Source organism: Cervus canadensis, chromosome 6 (assembly GCF_019320065.1).
Source record: "Cervus canadensis isolate Bull #8, Minnesota chromosome 6, ASM1932006v1, whole genome shotgun sequence".
Classification (NCBI taxonomy): domain Eukaryota; kingdom Metazoa; phylum Chordata; class Mammalia; order Artiodactyla; family Cervidae; genus Cervus; species Cervus canadensis.
Window position 1 is genome coordinate 26844051 of NC_057391.1, and position 16479 is coordinate 26860529.

Sequence of the window (16479 nt, forward strand, 5' to 3'; positions counted from 1 at the left end):
ACCCTCATTCTCAGACACCTAACTCAGGAGAAGAAAGAGCTTAGTTGTAACCTTCTGGATGCACACGTCTGCAGAGTAGATGCCCAGGCCCTGGACCTTCATTTTCTTGGTTTTCACCGCAGTGTTTTGTGGACAGCCTGCCAGAGGGCAACTGTAGAGACACTGTGACCTGTATCATCTTTCAGTTTTAAAGTGTGATTGGAAACCAACCAACCGAACAGGCAAACAAAAAGCAAAACCTTGGCTGTTTCCAAATTTTCTCCTGAAATGCTGCTCTAATATAAAGAAGTGTGTTATCCCATAGTCCTTTTGTTTGCTGACTTACTCTCAGATTACTTGTGAGGCAGGTGTTCAGCATGGCTGAAGTCATTGGCTGGCATTGGGTCCCTGCCAAAGAGACACTATTACAAGGATTATGTGTAATAAACACCCTATCACATATCCAGCAGTCATCTGTATTGCAAAAGTACACGGAGCCTAAACTCTTAACTTCTGCCTGGTTGCTTAATATTTTGCCAAGGTTGCTTACCAGGAACTAGAAGAGGTCTAGGAACCTGAGAGCTCTATGGGACATGAGGGGTGATCTCCTTGTTTCCAAACTCTATTAAAGTGGAACAGTGGTGGCTTGTGACATCTTTAGCGGGTGTCCCTTTAATTGGATTCTGTGGTCAACTAAGTTTGGAAAATGCTATTAAATAGAGTTAAGTTTCTTTGCTAAAGGACATCTCAAGGTCTTTAGTATGCTAACATGAGTCGTGGCTCTGGGGATAAAAGCATGTAGCTTTTATTCCACTCACTTGACCACAAAGTCCTTTTATTGTAGGACAGGTATCGCCATCTCAAAAATGTCAGGCAGAGACCATGGAGTCTAGTCATTAAGAGCACACTTGCTAGTGTTTGACTGCCTGGGTTCAATTCCTGGCTTTATCATTTAGATCTTAACCAATTCACTGAACATCTTTGCACTCTCAGTTTTCCCATCTAAAATGAGAACCCTAATGATACCTACCTGGAAAGTTATTTTGAACAGCAAAGAACAGGGTTAAGAACCGTGCCTGACACATAGTTGACTATTATCACCCTAACATAGTTCAAAGAAGAACTAGCTTAATACTCTCATTCTGGAGATAGGAAAGCGAGTTCCAAGTAGTGCACTCATGTAGGTGTCACGCATTCAACACACTGACCAAAGGCCAGCTGTCCCCAGAAGTGAAGGTGAACTGGATGCAGTTCCTGCCCTTGAAGAATACACACTAGTGACTTGGTTCAGGTGATCCCTTTTGCGAGTAAAGCCAACTTGTAAGTCAACAGTCCAGGGCTCCTTTCTGTCCTGTAGCTCATCCTCTGAGTCTGTTCTGAAAGAGAATGATCTGAATAGCCTGATTGGTAAGCAGGAATAGGGAGCACTGAGTCCAACTAATAGACTTATTTTTTATATGCCTTGGATATGAGGGCATATATTTTAATTCATTCTGAGTGTGATGCAGAAAGAGTAACTAAGATAAGCACTTTGGGGGGGAAAGCAAACCCTAAAAATCTAACCTAGAAAGGGAAGTAAGAGGTGGTATGCAGTGGCCCACATAGGAGTCCCCAGAAATGGCTGGCTTGATGTATTACCACCACTGTGCCACTCATGGTCTTCTCTGCTTTGGTCTAGGCATCTCCTCTGAGGGCTTTGCCCGGGACGGCTTCAGTGAGCAGACAGCAGCTAAAGACCTTCCCAGCAAAGATGGAGGTGCATGGTTCCTAGCTTACAGAGCCGGGCCAGCCTGTCCATTTCTGCTCCATGAGGAAAGAGAGAAACCCAACAGAAATGAATTGCACTTGGATCTCCATGTGAGTAGAAACCTTTGTGTTTGTGCTGTTACTCTTTGTATATGATAGAGACTCATTGAATATGTATTTAACACAAAGTGTGTCTGCAAGGCTGCTAAAGCAGTCTTTTGTGTGAGGGTCATTGTCTAAAAATGAATCAGCTGCAGAAAACAGATATACGTTGCTGATTTGAAATTTGTGCACTAGAAAGTGACTGTGTTTACACAGTCATGTAAATATCTGAGCATTTACAGAGTACTCTGCTAACATCACTCTGTGGCCTAAACCTCATTGTGGGAGATGCCATTTGCCACTCCTAATATTTTTCTAAAAATTTGAGAACATACGGAAACTGACTGATATGATCTGGATCCTCCAGTGGAATTCAAATAGCCTGTCTTCCACATCCCTACACCTTCCTTTCTCTGTAGCCACTCAAGTAACAGGTGGACAGTTTGGCAGGAAATCTGCCAAATGCAGGATGACCCGTTAAAAAAACAGCCTTCTCTTTCCCATTCACGTATGGATTCATTGACACAGAAGCTCTGACTGACATATACAAAGCGGAGGGCTGGGTCTTACCTACTTCCACATTGTAGACTGTCACAATTGTCACCGCTCCCCTTCACGTCCCCATTTTCTGTCAGAGATGGGAGTGGGCATTAGGAATCCAAGAGGCGCTTCCTCACCGCACTGCCCCCCCCCCCACAACCCCTGCCATTAACTTTAATACTTACTGACAATTTTGTGTTCCTGATTTCATTTAACACCTTCCAATTCATTACTTTCAAGCCTGGAAGTTTGTTTTTGATGAGTTGTGGCCTGTAATATTCATATGGGTGACGATTTTCTCAGGCATCCAAGAGCACAAGAATCTTGTACTTTTCATAATCATAAAACCACAGTCACTGTATGTCATTTTAGAAAAGCATTGGACATCTCAGTTATTGTAAAAGGAGGTTTGGAATGAAGCTGAGAGATGTAAAAACTACAACCCTTCATGAGATGAAGTGGAAATTTGTAGTTTCTTTTTAACCTCAGTTCAGTTCAGTCGCTCAATCATGTCCGACTCTTTGTGATCCCGTGAACTGCAGTATGCCAGGCTTCCCTGTCCATCACCAACACCCAGAGCTTACTCAAACTCATGTCCATTGAGTCAGTGATGCCATCCAACCATCTCATCCTCTGTTGTCCCCTTCTGCTCCCGCCTTCAGTCTTTCCTAGCATCAGGGTCTTTTCAAATGAGTCAGTTCTTCACATCAGGTGGCCAAAGTATTGGAGTTTCAGCTTCAGCATCAGTCCTTCCAATGAATATTCAGGACTGATTTCCTTCAGGGTGGACTGGTTGGATCTCCTTGCAGTCCGAGGGACTCTCAAGAGTCTTCTCCAACACCACAGTTCAAGAGCATCAATTCTTCAGTGCTTAGTTTTCTTTATAGTTCAACTCTCACATCCATACATGACTACTGGAAAAACCATAGCTTTGACTAGACAGACCTTTGTCAGCGACTGCTTTTTAATATGCTGTATAGTTTGGTCACAACTTTTCTTCCAAGGAGCAAGCATCTTTTAATTTCATGGCTTAAGTTACCATCTGCAGTGATTTGGGAGCCCCCCAAAATAAAGTCCCTCACTGTTTCCATTGTTTCCCCATCTATTTGCCAGGAAGTGAAGAGACCAGATGCCATGATCTTAGTTTTGTGAATGTTGAGTTTTAAGCCAATTTTTTTTCACTCTCCTCATTCACTTTCATCAAGAGGCTCTTTAGTCCTCCTTCGCTTTCTGCCGTAACGGTGGTGTCATCTGCATATCTACAGTTACTGATATTTCTCCTGATAATTTTCATTCCAGCTTGTGCTTCTTCCAGCCCAGCATTTCTCATGATGTACTCTGCATATAAGTTAAATAAGCAGGGTGACAGTATGTAGCCTTGACATATTCCTTTCCCGATCTGGAACCAGTCTGTTGTTCCATGTCCAGTTCTAACTGTTGCTTCTTGACCTGCATACATATTTCTCAGGGGGCAGGTCAGGTGGTCTGGTATTCCCATTTCTTAAGAATTTTCCACAGTTTGTTGTAATCCACACAGTCAAAGTCTTTTGACTTTTTTTAAACATCTATCTACCTAAAAAGCAGTTGTGTAGCTTGAGATACACTCAAAGAAGTGTAACAGCGACATCTACTGGTCAGACTAAGTTGCGCTTGCTGCAGCAGGAGGTCTGCCACGTCGCAGTGCTGAAATAAACTTGAAAGTCTTTCTTTTTCTTCTGTGTTTTTAAAAAATTCTGTTTATGTGTTTTTTAACCCATTGGCTAAACTATGTATTCCTGGTTTTCCTTTTCCCTGTAAATTAAATTATTTCCTAATTTTACTTTATTTCAATTATAGAAATCATTTACAATCCTTTTAGAAAATTTGAAATATGTAGTTAATTTGGAAGAAAAGAAATAATTCATAACCTCAGCAACCAAAGACAACAACTGTAAAAATTTGATAAATTATATTTGTAGTTTTCACTATGTATGACATTTTCAGTGAGGGATTATTTTTAACTTGTAAGCATAGATTTTATACCTTTTTTTTTTCTTTCTTTACTTATATTACTCTTACATTGCTTGTCCATGGTGTTACAAATTCCTCTGGATGTATTTTAAGTGAATGTGTAGTATTCCTCAACATTGTATCCTAAAATTTATTTAATCATTTCTCTATTATTGGAGTTAGAGTTGGTTTTTTAAAAATTTGAAATAGTACTACAACTTGGAAATAAATAGCACTACCACATATATGATTTTTCTTATACCCCTCTCTGCCAATATTAGGATAAACTTTGATTTATTGTCTATAATTATTTTTAGGCTTTTGAAACATATCACATAAACAAGGCCTATATCTTGAACTAACCTTTAATGGGGTATATGTGTTTATGTATGTATATATATGTATACACACATATTTATACATATTATAATATAAATATATTCATATATCATATATAAATAGCATGTATTTATATATGAAATTTATATAAACACACAATAAAATATATATATATTTACATGCTTCTTAGTTTTTTTAATTATAATTTTTAAACATTGGGATAGTTCCTTTAGATTCTTTTGTGCATTAGCAGTTTTTACACCTTGAACCATAAGTCTCCCTACCTCCAACCCTCCCTCTTCCTTAGATGCTACAATTTGACTCCTATGTTTTGAATATTGTTATTCTAAGTAAGATGTCCATTCAGGAGGAGGGTTCTACTGATTTAGTAAAAGTTTGCATCTTGTTACTGATTCCCAGCTCGCACTAGTGGTAAAGGACCCACCTGCCAATGCAGGAGACATGAGACACGGGTTCCATCCCTGGGTCAAGAAGATCCCTGGAGGAGGGCATGGCAACCCACTTTAGTATTCTTGCCTGGAGAATCCTATTGGCAGACGAGCCAGGTGGGCGGGCTGCAGTCCATAGGATCACAAAGTCTGACTGAAGTGACTTAGCATCCACGCATGCACGGACTGATCACCATACCAGCTCAGAAGGACTTCTTTCCTCTGGGGGTTGTGAACACTAAGGTCAGGGAAGAGGGTATTGCTGCATGATGTTTTGATCAGCCTTAAATGTTTCAGGACTGTTCTGTTTTCAGTTTTGAATCTGATTTGCAGTGTCACCATCAAGAAGTTACTTTAATCAGGCTTTTTCAGTGGAGATGTAGCTTTTCATTAGTATGTAGGGGTGATAGCTATAACATTTACTAATTGGTGGAAATTTGGCATCCACGAGTCAGAATGACCCCAGGCATTCGGGCTGGAACTGCTATTAAGGCCCTTATTTAGCTGCAGATTAATTTTCTTTTTTTAAGTCAAGAGCCAGAGAGGAAGTATTTCAGGCTTTGGGAACCATACAGTCTCTATTGCAACCACTCTGTTGACAAAAGTAACCATAAAGAATACATACATAGTAAGTGTGCCTGTGTTCCAGTAAGAGCCTGTAGACACTGAAATTTGCATTTCATATACTTTTCACCTATCAAAAACATTGTTCATCTTTGATTTTTTCCTCCACCATTAAAAAATATAAGGATCATTCTTAAAGAAGTCATTCAAAAACGAGCAGTGGGTCAGATCTGGGCCCCTTTGCTTTGGACCAGGAGATGCAAATCTCATTTGCTTCACTTCTACTGCTGACTCAACCACTAAGGAGCTATGGGACTCTGGGCACCGCCCTAAGTTCCATGGGCCTCAGTGTCTTTATCAAATGTGTGCCAACAGAATGGGACGAACAGGAACAGATAAAGAAAGTTCCTTTTTGTTATAATACTAAATTTCCTGATTCTATTAAAGGGGTATAAATCAACCTAAGCAATATGATGTATGGAGAGTGGAAATTATTTAAAAGAAATGTAAAGAAAGAAATGGCAATTATTTAAAAGGAAGACATCTTAATGTTTTCAATGTGAATTATTGTTTTAAAATGAGGAACAATGTCACCACTCCAATAGCGAGACCAAAATTTATAGTCTCCTAACTCTGAAGGCTCATACCACTTCTGTTTCTCCAATGCTATCCTTTTTTCCCCTCCCATTTTACTGAGGTATAATTAACATGTAATATTGTATAAGTTTCAAGTGTTTAGATGTTTAACATAATGCTTTGATATACATACGTACTATAAAATGATCACCATGATAATTTCACATCTTATCTCCTCATCTAGTTACAGTTATTTTTCTTACAATGAGAACTTTCCAAATCTACTCTCTAAGCAACTGTCAAATACACAATACAGCATTGTTAGCTATAGTTACCATCCTGTACTTACTTCCCCAGGACTTAAAAATCTTACATTGGGAGTCTGTACCTTTTTGATCATCTCACCCATTTCCCTGTCTTCATCCCTCCATATCTGGCAACCACCAATCTGTTTTCTGTTTCTATGAATTTGGTTATCTTTAGATTCTGCCTATAAATGAGAGCATCCAGTATTCATCTTTCTCTGTCTGACTTATTCCACTTAGCACAGTGCTCTCAGAGCCCATCCATGCTGTGGGCTGTCACATCCATCATTTAGTTACTGAGCTGCGAGAAGGTGCAAGGGTTCCTTGGGAGAATGGCAGGAGGTGGAGCTGGTAGAGGGTAAAATACCAGGGAGGTTCGGAGCAGCATCTTTTACCAACCAGTATACATTTCAGTGTTTAAGTGACCAGTGCTGCCAACAATGGTGCCACTTGGCTGCATGTCAGCCAGACTGTTACATAGAGAGGTTCTGTTTGGGTGATCATCTTGCTGTGGCAAACCATGTAGACCATTCTGGGTGATCTAGAAAGTTCTCAAAAGAACCCGTTGCTCAGTCAGTTCCACTTTTAGGTCATGAGGTTGCAAAGTATTATATAGGACATAAGTATGATATAGGATATACTCATAGTGAAAAATTGTATTATTTGTCTGAAATTAAAATTTAACTGGTTGTCCTGTATTTTATTTACTAAATCTGGCAACCCTAGGTATCAATTTGGGAGCACCATCCAAATAAACCAAATGTGTGAATTGCCTTAAGGTAGTATCTATGCATGATAAATCCTCAGTCACCCAAGAGTGTCCATTTAGAGCATGAGCATTACACAGTTAGCCTTAAAGGGCAGTTTCTGAAATTCCACTATAGGACACTATCATTAGCTATGCTTCTCATTTTCTAGTGCACTTTGAGCCAGACATATCAAGGCAACTGAATCTGAAAAGACTAGAGAGCAAATGAAGTCTAACTTCTTATTACAGGTGCAGTTTCTTAAAGACTCCATTTGAGATGACTTTTCACCATGGAGGATACTGTGTAAAATATCTGTAAACAAGGGATGTGGGCAGGGCTGAAAAAAGATGCTGATAGAGGTGTGGCCTGCGATGGGCCACAAGGTACGAAAAGCAGAAAAGGTAAACAGTCATCGAGATTCTGTATTGGTGTCATGAATGCTGAAAGTAGGATTTCACATGCAGTGTTTAAAACACAGACCTTGCACTCTTCTGGGAGATGCTGGTTTCCAAGGACCATCCCAGTCACCCCACCTGTGGGGCCTGGAGTTCTCCTTGCTGAACTGGGTTCATTGTCTGGGGGAGGACACAGCATCGGGTTCCAAGTAATTACATCTTACGAACAGAAGGATATAATTACCAAGTCCACACCCAACCTTAAGTGTCTACACCAGTGACAGACTGCCATGTATTCATTACTGGCTGAATGCCAGGCGCCACCCCTTGTACCTATTGTATAAGTTAGGAGAGAGGTTCAGTCAAGTCAGGTGCAAGGGTTTGAACCCAAGTCTGTCTGACTGAACACAGGTGCTTAAATGTTAAACCTCTCTACCTCTCAGTTGGATACTTTGTTTGTTTGTTTGTTTCTGTTTTATTTCTAATTGAAGAACCAAATTCATTGTATAGATAGGAGTTAGCCCCCATAATCAGTGAGAAGGCCTGAGAATTAAAACCACAACCAAAATCACCCCACGGAACTCAGTCCAGTGAAGATTCTACAACAGATTCTCACATGGAACACTGGATGCCTTAGACCTTTGGTCTTTACAGTTAATGGGGGAACACTGGTGGGAACATGAGCAGATTTCAGCCCCTCCACATTCCTTCACTCCTAAAAGACAAACTCCACAGCCATCAATTAGCTTCAGCCGCAAAGAATGAATGCAGAGGGCTTTCGGATATGCTGTCTTTGCAGTGCATGGGCTTTCCTGGTGGCTCAGGTAGTAAAGAATCTGCCTGCAATGCAGGAGATGCAGGAGACATGGGTTCGATCCCTGGGTTGGGAAGATCCCCTGGAGGAGGGCGTGACAACGTCACTCCAGTAGTCTTGCCTGGAGAGCCCCTCAGACAGAGGAGTCTGGTGGGCTATATAGTCTGTCGGGTTGCAGGAGTCGGACACAACTGAAGTGACTGAGCATGCACGCAGTCCGTGGAAAGGACCACATCTTGGGCTCGTCTTTCATGGAAGCCAATGAGAGCCTACTGCTTAAAGCTAAGGTGGACTTCCCCAAACCATTAGCATGTTCAGGACAATGGGGCTTATATTTGCAAGTGAAGTGAATTCAGAATTAGCCAACTAGTTTTGTTTTCTGGAGGAGTGTGTTTATTCGCATGTGTGAGTACATATGTGTGAGTGTGTGAAAGAGAAAGAGACGGAGATTGTGTGTCTGTGGGCTGTGTGATAAATGATCAAGAAATGATTCGGGCAAAAAGGACAGTTGGAAGGGATGAATTATTGATGAAACTGGAAAAGTACGCTTGCCTCTTATAAACTCCTCAGCACTTTAAGTCATGACAAAGCAGTTGAAAAAAGTTATCTGGTTTTATTCCTAAAGTCCGTGAAATTTAATCAGTTATCTCTTTCAAATTAGTTTCAGTTTTGCAACTGGTGTGGAAGATTGGTATACATTTACATAGAAACCCTAGTTTATGCCAGTCATAAAGCCCTGTTCTTAGGCCATTTCTCACACTTCCCTTGACATGTACTTGTCCTCTCTATAAATGGCAAGATCACAACAAATCTAATAACATCCCAGATTTCTTTATAAAACAAAAAGAGTAAGTTTGACTTAACCATTGGACACCTTAGAGGTTAATGGAATTGTGAAATTCACTTTTTTTTTTTAATGTTGATAACACTTGTACTCATTTCCTCTCTCCTGACATGAAGCAAAATAGCTGTTTGCATAAAACCAGAGTCTTGAAGTGTACACGTAGACACACACTCTCAGACCCTGAAAGACCACAGATTAGAACTGAGTTTTATAAAAATCGGTGAGAAACGTGTAGATGGACTTTATTTAAATGATTGGAATATTGCACTGAAATATTTCATTTAGCTTCTCTAAAATTCAAATGATTGCTTTTTTGTTCCCTTAGAATGGGTTCCGTTTTTTTAAGCCTCCCTTTTCTGCCCCCCAAACTGCAATTTTGTGTGCCTTGCTTAGACTATGAGCTTCACATTATTTCTTTAAAGCTGGTCTCTTTCTACATGTATCATTTATGTTCCATGTGTGGATTTCGGAAAAGTATTTTCTGTCTTTTCTGAGATAGAAATGGGAATTTGTGGTTAAAAAATTACATCCCATTTGACCCATTTAGAATTTGAAACACAGAAGCCTTTGCCTAGAGAATGTTTGAGAGCACTCCTATGCTAACATAAGGCTCCAGTTTTTATGACCCGATTATTTTTCTCTTGCCTTTTGATTTTTACATGTTTTAATTAAGCCATCTTAATATATGATTATTGCTTCTGAATTTCATTAAGAACTGCAGCACTATAACTGTCCTGAGTATGAGCATTATAAATGTCCCTTTCGAGCTACAGGAAGTAAATGACCGTGATTCTAGGAACTGTTGTAACATTTCTCCAGAATATTTCATGAAAATTCTTAGAGTGTTGAAAATGACAGTAGCACTATATATACTTGTTTGGTTTAAGTCCCAAATTAAAATAGTGTACAAAGTGGAGGCAACAGTGACTACATTTCAAAATTATGGAACTATGATTCTTTTTTCCACTTTATTGATCCCTGTAGCTACACGTGCTCCACAGTAATAGTGGTCAGTATTTATCAAGCGGCTGTGGGGAAGTGAGCAAGCACTGGGTCAGGGCTGTTCGCACATTTAATTCTTAGAGCAGTCCCGTGAGTTAAATATTTCCCCCATTTTATATATGTAAACACTGGTTCATAGAGCTAAAGAGCTTGCCTACGCGTCACAGTTTGTGTGTAACTAGTGAGATCCTGTGTTGAACCCAAGTGTGTTTCACTTCAAATCCATGGCTATGCTCCCCTCTTTTTTCCTTTGTCCTCTCTTAACTGTGGTTAGGAATAGGACCACACTTGTGAGGATCCCCTGGAGAAGAAAATAGCTCTCCAATCCAGTATGCTTGCCTGGGGAAATCCGTGGACAGAGCAGTCTGGTGGGCTGCATAGTCCATGAGGTTGCAGAGAGTCGGACAGGACTGAGCAATTAGCACTTTCACTTTTGTGACAATGCTTAGCTTACTTTCTCCTTGGTAATTTTAATGCCTTCACATTGGTTTCCATATTTTTTCTTTAAAAATGACTAAATGATATATTAACTTCAAGGAATCAGTATTGATTCTCTGTCCTTTCTGCTCTCTGCCAACTCTAACTGCAGTGGCCATTGGGTTCTGGTAACCCAGATCATCTGGTAACCAGCTGATCATCTATAATATTTGCCCTCACTCTGATGTTTCAGTGTGAAAGAGAACTACTACAAAATTCTATCGTTCTTTGACTTATTGTGATGAAAAGAAGGTACATTTAGAATCAGGCTGATCCAGTGCAGATCCTGACTCTGCTACTCACTGGTTGTGTAATCTTAGAAGTGTCCTAGTTTTCCTGAACCTCAATGTTAACGTCAAAAGCAGTGACCAAACAGTAGTCACCAGCCACCTATGGCTATTAATTAAGATGAAATAAAATTTAAAACGTAGTTCCTCAGTTACATTAGGAACATTTTAAGTGCTCCAAGACCACCTGTGGCTAGTATCTGCTGCATTGCATGACACAGATACAGGGCTTTTCCATCATTACAGAAACTTGCCATGAACAGCACCTATAAAATGGGGTCACTGACACCCTTCTCCTAGAGTTTCTGGGAGGATTAAGGTAATAGAAAGGTTGCATAAGGAACCTAGCATGGTGCCTACTTGGGACAATGACACCCTAAAATAATGCATGTCCCTCACGCATGTCTTTGTTATCCACCTTCGTTTTGTTTTGGGCAAATCATCATCTTCCCTAATTTTTCTTTTGTCTACTTTAAAATAAATTGATGACTAGATCTTTGGTGTTGCAACAAGTGTTCTCAAGATAACTTTTACTTCTTAAAAACTAAGGAAGGACATAAAAGATACCTTGTTATAGTGAAGCCAACGGCTGTCTAGCTTCATACTCAGGAAGAAGGAGAATAAAAGTATCAAGAGATGCATATGGTTCGTTAGAGTCCAGATCTGTATCTACAACTTTTATCATGAACAACTTTACCCACAGTGAAATACTGTTTCCATGGACTCCATGCCTTCTGTAGTGGTTATTTCTGTGGGACAAAACTATTAGTCATTTGAGAAAGCTACAAAACTCTTAAAAAACCTCTCCCAGGAAATTCTTTACCTTAAAGAATTCTTCTTTTTCCGTTCCTCTCCAGCTTCCCAAGTAAGTCACAGCCTTTCCTTTTCCTTACAGTATTTTATTTTGTCATGGACATTGAATCCATTTCCAAAGAGTCTTTGATACTGCTTGTTGGAGTCAATCTTAGAAATAGCTGACAGTAAGACCCTAAGCGGGCTTCCCAGGTGGCTCAGTGGGTAGAGAATCTACCTACAATGCCAGAAATGCAGGTTCAATTCCTGTGTTGGGAAGATCCCCTGGAGGAGGGCTTGGCAACCCACTCCAGTATTCTTGCCTGGAGAATCCCATGGACAGAGGAGCCTGGCAGGCTACAGTCCATAATATCACAAAGACCATGCACACCCACACATACACAAACACAAGACCCTAAGCAGTAATGTAATAACCATTTCAAACTTGATCTTTGTATTTGTAAGAGTAAGGACATTTTCAGTGTAGTTGGTACACCTTTGAAGTATAATGAGTTGGCCTAAAAACAACAACAAAAAATGGTCCTTGCTCTGCTATGACACCTTGGCTGGTCTCCCAGGCCAGTCATTGTCTGGGAACACCCTTCTCTAAAGGGAGGGAAGTCTCAGTACTAAGGGAACACACAGCATCAGCATGTGTCAACAGATTCTTAAGCAAAGGATCTTCTGGAAAAAATCTGAATTCATAGATTTTTTTCCCCCTGAAATGATTGAGCTGATTTAAAAATCATCTTGGAACAGAGGAAAAGTATAATAATAAAAACAGGTGAACTTTGTAACCATCTATAGTAGCCACATTTCAAGCTAATTATTTTCTTCAGATGGACAAAAACAATCCAGAGAGCACTGACCCCTTGAAAGAATTTTCTTTGGAGTTCAACTCACTCATGGCACAGATATGGTATCGGGAGGCATGGTATTTAGTAGGCCTATCTATAAGGAGGGCTTCCCTGGTGGCCCAGTGGTAAAGAACCTACCTGCCAAAGCAGGAGAAGATCCCTGGGTTGGGAAGCTCCCCTGGAGGAGGGTATGGCAACCCTCTCCAGCATTCTTGCCTGGAGAGACCCCATGGATAGCAGAGCCTGGCGGGCTGCAGTCCATGGAGTCACAGAGAGTGGGACATGACTTAGCGACTGAACAACAATAACAACAGTCTATAGGGAGTAATTCAAAATTCTCCAAGCCAGGCTTTAGCAATACATGAACCGTGAACTTCCAGATGTTCAAGCTGGTTTTCGAAAAGGCAGAGGAACCAGAGATTAAATGCCAACATCCACTGGATCATTGAAAAAGCAAGAGAGTTCCAGAAAAACATCTATTTCTGCTTTATTGACTATGCCAAAGCCTTTGACTGTGTAGGTGACAATAAACTGTGGGAAATTCTGAAAGAGATGGGAATACCACACCACCTGACCTGCCTCTTGAGAAACCTGTATGCAGGTCAGGAAGCAACAGTTAGAACTGGACATGGAACAACAGACTGGTTCCAAATAGGAAAAGGAGTACGTCACGGCTGTATATTGTCACCTTGCTTATTTAACTTATATTCAGAGTACATCTGAGAATAACTGGGCTGGAAGAGAAGAAACGCTGGGCTGGAAGAAGCACAATCTGGAATCAAGATTGCGGGGAAATATCGTAACTCAGATATGCAGATGACACCACCCTTATGGCAGAGAAGTGAAGAGGAAACTAAAAAGCCTCTTGATGAAAGTGAGAAAGGAGAGTGACAGTTGGGCTTAAAGCTCAACATTCAGAAAACTAAGATCATGGCATCTGGTCATCACCTCATGGGAAAATAGATGGGAACGTGGAAAAGCAGTGTCATGCTTTATTTGGGGGCTCCAAGAATTATGGATGATGGTGACTGCAGGCCATAAATTAAAGAAGACGCTTACTCCTTGAAGGAAAGTTATTGAACCCCAACCTAGATAGCATATTAAAAAAGCCAGGGGCAGAGACATTACTTTGCCAACAAAGGTCCATCTAGTCAAGGTTATGGTTTTTCTAGTGGTCATGTAATGGATGTGAGAGTTGGACTGTGAAGAAAGCTGAGCAGCGAAGAATTGATGCTTTTGAACTGTGGTGTTGGAGAAGACTCTTGAGAGTCCCTTGGACTGCAAGGAGATCCAACCAGTCCATCCTAAAGGAGATCAGTCCTGGGTGTTCATTGGAAGGACTGATGCTGAAGCTGAAACTCCAATACTTTGGCTACCTCATGGGAAGAGTTGACTCATTGGAAAAGACCCTGATGCTGGGAGGGATTGAGGGCAGGAGGAGAAGGGGACGACAGAGGATGAGATGGCTGGATGGCATCACCGACTCAATGGACATGGGTTTGGGTAAACTCCGGGAGTTGGTGATGGACAGGGAGGCCTGGCATGCTGCGATTCATGGGGTCGCAAAGAGTTCGACACGACTGAGTGACTGAACTGAACTGCACTGAACTGATAGGGAATAATCTTTTTCAGACCAAATGGCTCCTCTGTCCTGGAGCATAGGTAGGAGGGAGCTGGGCGGGGCAGTTTCCTGCTTGGGCCTTCATTTCATGGGTAAATACTTGCTTCATATTGACGAGGCTAAAAAACATTGTTAGATATCAGTTGATGCCCCTAAGTAAGCTGTTCCTTTGTTCTGAAAACATATCACATCCATATGGGACTTATTTTGTGTCAGGCACTGATGAGAATGTGGAACACATATTCATTTATTTAATCCTTCTAATAACCCACACAGAAGGAGCCATTCTTATTCCAAGTTTCTAGGAGGGGAAGCTGAGACCCAGGTTGCTTATATAACTTGCCCAAGGTCAAGTTTCTTGCAGGAGTAGGGTAGGATGTGAGCCCAGGACCCAGGACCAGGTTCTTAACTCTTCTTCAGCTTCATGAGTATGCCTTGGCCTCTCCTCTTCCTTTTCAGAGGAGAAGGGAATGTTTGTTACCAACATTCAACCCACTTCCACAGAGACTTTGAATATAGCTCAGCGGAACCAGTCTTAGAAACATTTAGCACCAAGATGGCTGGACAGAAAAAGGCCTTAATCCTGAGTCCGGTTGTTGCTGTCAGCAGATGCAGCCTGTTTTGTCTTCAATCAGTGAAAACAGCTGCTAGCTTTTCCGAGGCTGAGCGAGAGGGGCTGTTGGAAGCACTGCAGTAGATAGCAGGGGGATTTCTTCGCGTAGTGAAGCCTGGCAGAGCGCTGCCTGAAATGGAAGGAGTAAGCCTAGGGAGGCCTCCGGTTCTGTCCTTGGTTTGGCCTCATAACTCCATTTTCAAGATGTGGAAAATGAACTTAAAGAAGCTGCTGATCAGGAAGAAGGTATGATCACATGCCAAGGCAGGAGGGCGATGTGTCATTTCCTATCCTATGACTGCACTTGAGCTTCATGAATGGGTACAGTTAGCTAGCTTCTCTTGACTCCAAATGTCTCCATCTTTAAAACATGAATGTTGAGCTTCTTGATTTCTAGTCCTTCTGAAGTCCTCTTAAGCCTCCCAACAATTTGATTCTACCCATCTTCTTCCATTATCTTATACTTGTTTCATCTGGCATCTCATTCATTTAACAAATGTATTTTTGAGTACTTGTATGTCCTTATTTCCTCAGAGCTCACTTAATTAAGTGTCACTTATTTAAAACATGCTTCCTGAACCCCATCCTGAATTCCTGAACAAAACCCCATCTCCACCCATTACCTCACTTACATCTTTCTTCATAGTTTGCTTACTTACTTTTCCCAGTCCATTGCTCGAAACACTTCTCTTGCACAGAAATAGTTTCTACAATCTTACATACTCTTACTAATTTTAACTTCTACTTTTCTTAAGCAGTCATTCCATTAACCTAGTTGAATCCCTAGAAGCTGGAAGCAGTCATGAAAAATCAGGCCCAGAACTTGGAGCATATTGGATAAGGAGAAACATGAGAATCATTTAGCCTGATACCATGAAATTAATCTCACTTGCTACACTTTTCCCTTGCCTTTCTGGGAGAACACTGGGAGAGGGTTTTATGAGAATATGGGTGGGAAGGAATTCTCTAAGCTGAGTGACATGGCAGAGTGCTGCAAAGAGTGTGTGAGGTGGGGAGCAAGGGGCTTTAGGAAGTTTTTGCTTTAGACCGTGTGCCATTTCTGCAAATTGATTTTGAAAAATTTTTAATGCTCATTACTTTAATCGTTATGAGAATCAAGAAGCTAGGTTCTACTACTTCCAGGAGATGATATCCCTTCTTTTTTGTTTATTACAACCTTTTTTTTAGGCTTATCTCACTAGGTGTTGTTTATTGGAATGATGTTCTCATTGCCATGAGGTTCAGTTAGCTCCAGCCTCAATCTGAGAAGATGGTGAGATGGGAGGAACATGGAGAATTCATTAGTAGTAAATTCTCCACATAAATTCTCTTCAGTTTTCACATAACTGGGTGCTGATTGTTTGTAACAAATAGTTACAAAAAGCAACATGTGAGTTATCCTACCTGATATTGATCATGCCTGTTTCAACTAGCTGTCC

The 16479-nt window shown here is 40.9% G+C and overlaps 1 protein-coding gene across 1 annotated transcript in view; it reads left to right on the forward strand.

Annotated features, from left to right (window-relative positions):
• Nucleotides 1–16479, forward strand: part of FMN1 (formin 1) — a 454272-nt gene that overhangs the window by 92083 nt on the left and 345710 nt on the right. Inside the window, exon 2 of the mRNA XM_043471390.1 lies at nt 1658–1836. Within this exon, the coding sequence (XP_043327325.1) occupies nt 1658–1836 (179 nt within the window). The remainder of the gene's footprint in view (nt 1–1657; nt 1837–16479) is intronic.